Source organism: Cicer arietinum, unplaced genomic scaffold (genome assembly GCF_000331145.2).
Source record: "Cicer arietinum cultivar CDC Frontier isolate Library 1 unplaced genomic scaffold, Cicar.CDCFrontier_v2.0 Ca_scaffold_6324_v2.0, whole genome shotgun sequence".
NCBI lineage: Eukaryota > Viridiplantae > Streptophyta > Magnoliopsida > Fabales > Fabaceae > Cicer > Cicer arietinum.
The window spans coordinates 816-3,422 of record NW_027339971.1 but is presented as its reverse complement, the minus strand read 5'-3'; the positions used below and the strand labels follow the sequence as shown (position 1 = coordinate 3,422).

Here is a 2,607-nt window from a genome sequence, read left to right as displayed (position 1 = left end):
TAATAATAAAAGTAAGAAACTCGTTTAGTTCCATGATATTTACATCCCCAAAATGACAAGGGGAATATACATAATGTACAAGATACAACCATGAATACAAGAAAATGTGTATAGTAATTTCTTTCCTAAAAAATGTTAAATAACTAACTAAAATTCCTTCGTGTTGCCTTCATTTTGGACAAAGTAATAAGGAAAAAGACCAACAAAATTACTTTAAAGTATTGTAACTTGCAAGTAAAGCTAGAACTGAAAAATCCTACCAAATGCAAATGATGTTCTATAATGATGAGATTTTTATTTTCCTTTTTCCTTGCCATTGCTAGAAACGCTTGGTAATTCCAATTTATGGCAACTCTAATTCACAATGTAATGTAGAAACTATAGAAGGGAGAGGTAGGTAATTAAACTGCGGCCTTCATACTAGCTCGATGCAAGATCCGTCCACAGTCCCAAGCTCTACCTTTCCCTTTTTCTATACCAGACAGCAAAATCTGTAATAAGTTGAATGCGTCTTCCTCACACGCTAGTTCTAAGTCTGTTTGAGGAAGGGGAAGATGAGTTGGATAATGGTTCCAATGCACTGCTTTGGTTCGGCTGCTACCACCTCTTTTTGGAGAATGCTGATTATGCATGAACGAGGAATCTGGTCTACTACTAACAATGTGAACAACACCTTGATCACAATCAGCATGTATTATACTCTCCAATCCAATCTCCCATTCAATTATCCACTCCAAATCAGCAGAGATGCCGCAAAATTCAGGCTTGCCCAAGTTTATCAAACTTGGACTGAAAACAATCATTATATATCTTTCTGTTAAGACAACAAACTTGCCGGCTTCTTTAAGGCCTTTGCAAGCCGCTAACTTCTCATCTTTGAACTTTAAGCCATCATCAGCCTCCATAAGGACTGATGCTCCAACTGCTTCTTCCCATGAATAAGATCTCAAAGGAAGTTCATTACAAAGTGGCCTGGGAAGTCGTACCCTAAAGCGGTATGATCTTAATTGATTGGGTTTGCTACGGTTTCTAATACTTTGAGCCGTTTTGCCAGTAACTTCTAGTATACTAGCTGCAGGTTTTGCCACAAGACCTGTAATCCCTAAAGCAACTCCTACATTAAAGAAATATGAAAAAGAAAGCACAATCAGTAAACAAGCAAAAACTAAATCCATCTTCGACAACAATTACCGCTGGTAATTCTTAAAGTCCCCTCAAAATTATAAGAAAGAGATAAAAAAAATTCATTAATGTTGATTCACCTGACAAAACACCTGGTAGACCATGCCTCTCGGCTCCTCTTATAGGAGACTGAAGAAGACCAGTGAGTCCCTGTAAACAAAATAGGCAAGTTTAACAACTTAATATACATAGGAACCATTCACATGATGCTAGAAAAAAAATGCAGGTGGTGAGGTGCACCGTAGTAAAAACACATTTTTCGACAGGTATCACATGAAATCAACTACATACCTCCAAGACTTCATTAATTACGCCTTTACTATCAGAAGCTACAGTTGCCTGCTGTTTTTCCATCCTTGAAGCTATATGGTCATCATATGTAAATGCAACGATACCCTGAAAAAAAAGAAAAGGCTAGCAAGGATTAAAAAAAAAGTAAATCATATAAATGAAACTACAGTTACATCAAAGCAAGAAATACCTTGCGAGCAACTTTACTGAATTGAGAAGCTGCATCACTGATAGCATACAGTGTGTTACTTAAAAGACTAGTGGTCCCTTCAGCCATGCCCATAATAAGTCCAGCAGGGCTCTGCAAATTAAATCAATAATGCTTAACTAATTTGTTCCACCTAAAGAGAAAATATAATTGAAAAAAGGGCCACCATTGCTAGGCTTTTTACCTGCATTATGTTGTTTGCAGGAACCGATAAGAAATCTCTAATGCCGTGCCCCATGCTCCTTGCAAAACCCAAGGGATTACCAATAACACCAGCCGAACCAAACAACTACAGATTTAGATAAAAAGGTACATTGTTTCAATGATAACACATCATCAGAAAGAACAAACATTTCCAGGAATTAAGATAGACAATTGATAACTTTAGGCATTTGTTAAAATATTAAAAAATATTTTTATATAATATTAGAATAATTTTGAGTTATTTGTTAGGATCAATTTATAATCATAGAGATATCTTATTATTATAATATTTGTTCTTGATTTAGAATTGAGTCTATGTAGCTCTGTAAATAGAGATTAGTATTGAGTCTTTTATAATTGTTAGAATTCAAAGTATGATTTATTATTCTTTGACTGTACAATTTCCTAGATTCAATGGTAAAACTTCTAGTCAAATACAAGTCCCTAGTATTTGAATGTAATTATTGTAACCTCATTATAAATAGAAGATGTGTGATCTTGTTTGACACACAAGAAATACACAAATAACATATTTTACATGGTATCAAGCAGGTTCATCCTAGGGCTGCTCAGCCTTTTCCAACTGTGCCATAACCCTTTTAAGTTTTTTTTTTTCCTCTTCAAAATTATGTGTTCCAACTGTGCTTTTCCATTCCAGCTGTGTGTATACTATTCTAGTGCAGCCCACCACCACAGACCGCCGCGCAATCCTCCAGTGAATA

At 35.5% G+C, this 2,607-nt stretch overlaps 1 protein-coding gene across 1 annotated transcript; it reads right to left on the bottom strand.

The window, feature by feature from the left end:
• LOC140919214 (uncharacterized) lies at nucleotides 1-2,024 on the bottom strand. Its single transcript, XM_073364807.1, has 5 exons — nucleotides 1,866-2,024; nucleotides 1,664-1,774; nucleotides 1,474-1,578; nucleotides 1,263-1,332; nucleotides 1-1,114 (listed from the first exon to the last, which is right to left on the bottom strand). The coding sequence occupies exons 1-5, from the start codon at nucleotides 1,917-1,919 to the stop codon at nucleotides 402-404; spliced, it is 1,053 nt and encodes a 350-aa protein (XP_073220908.1). The 5' UTR covers nucleotides 1,920-2,024; the 3' UTR covers nucleotides 1-401.
• Nucleotides 2,025-2,607: the final 583 nt, after the last annotated feature.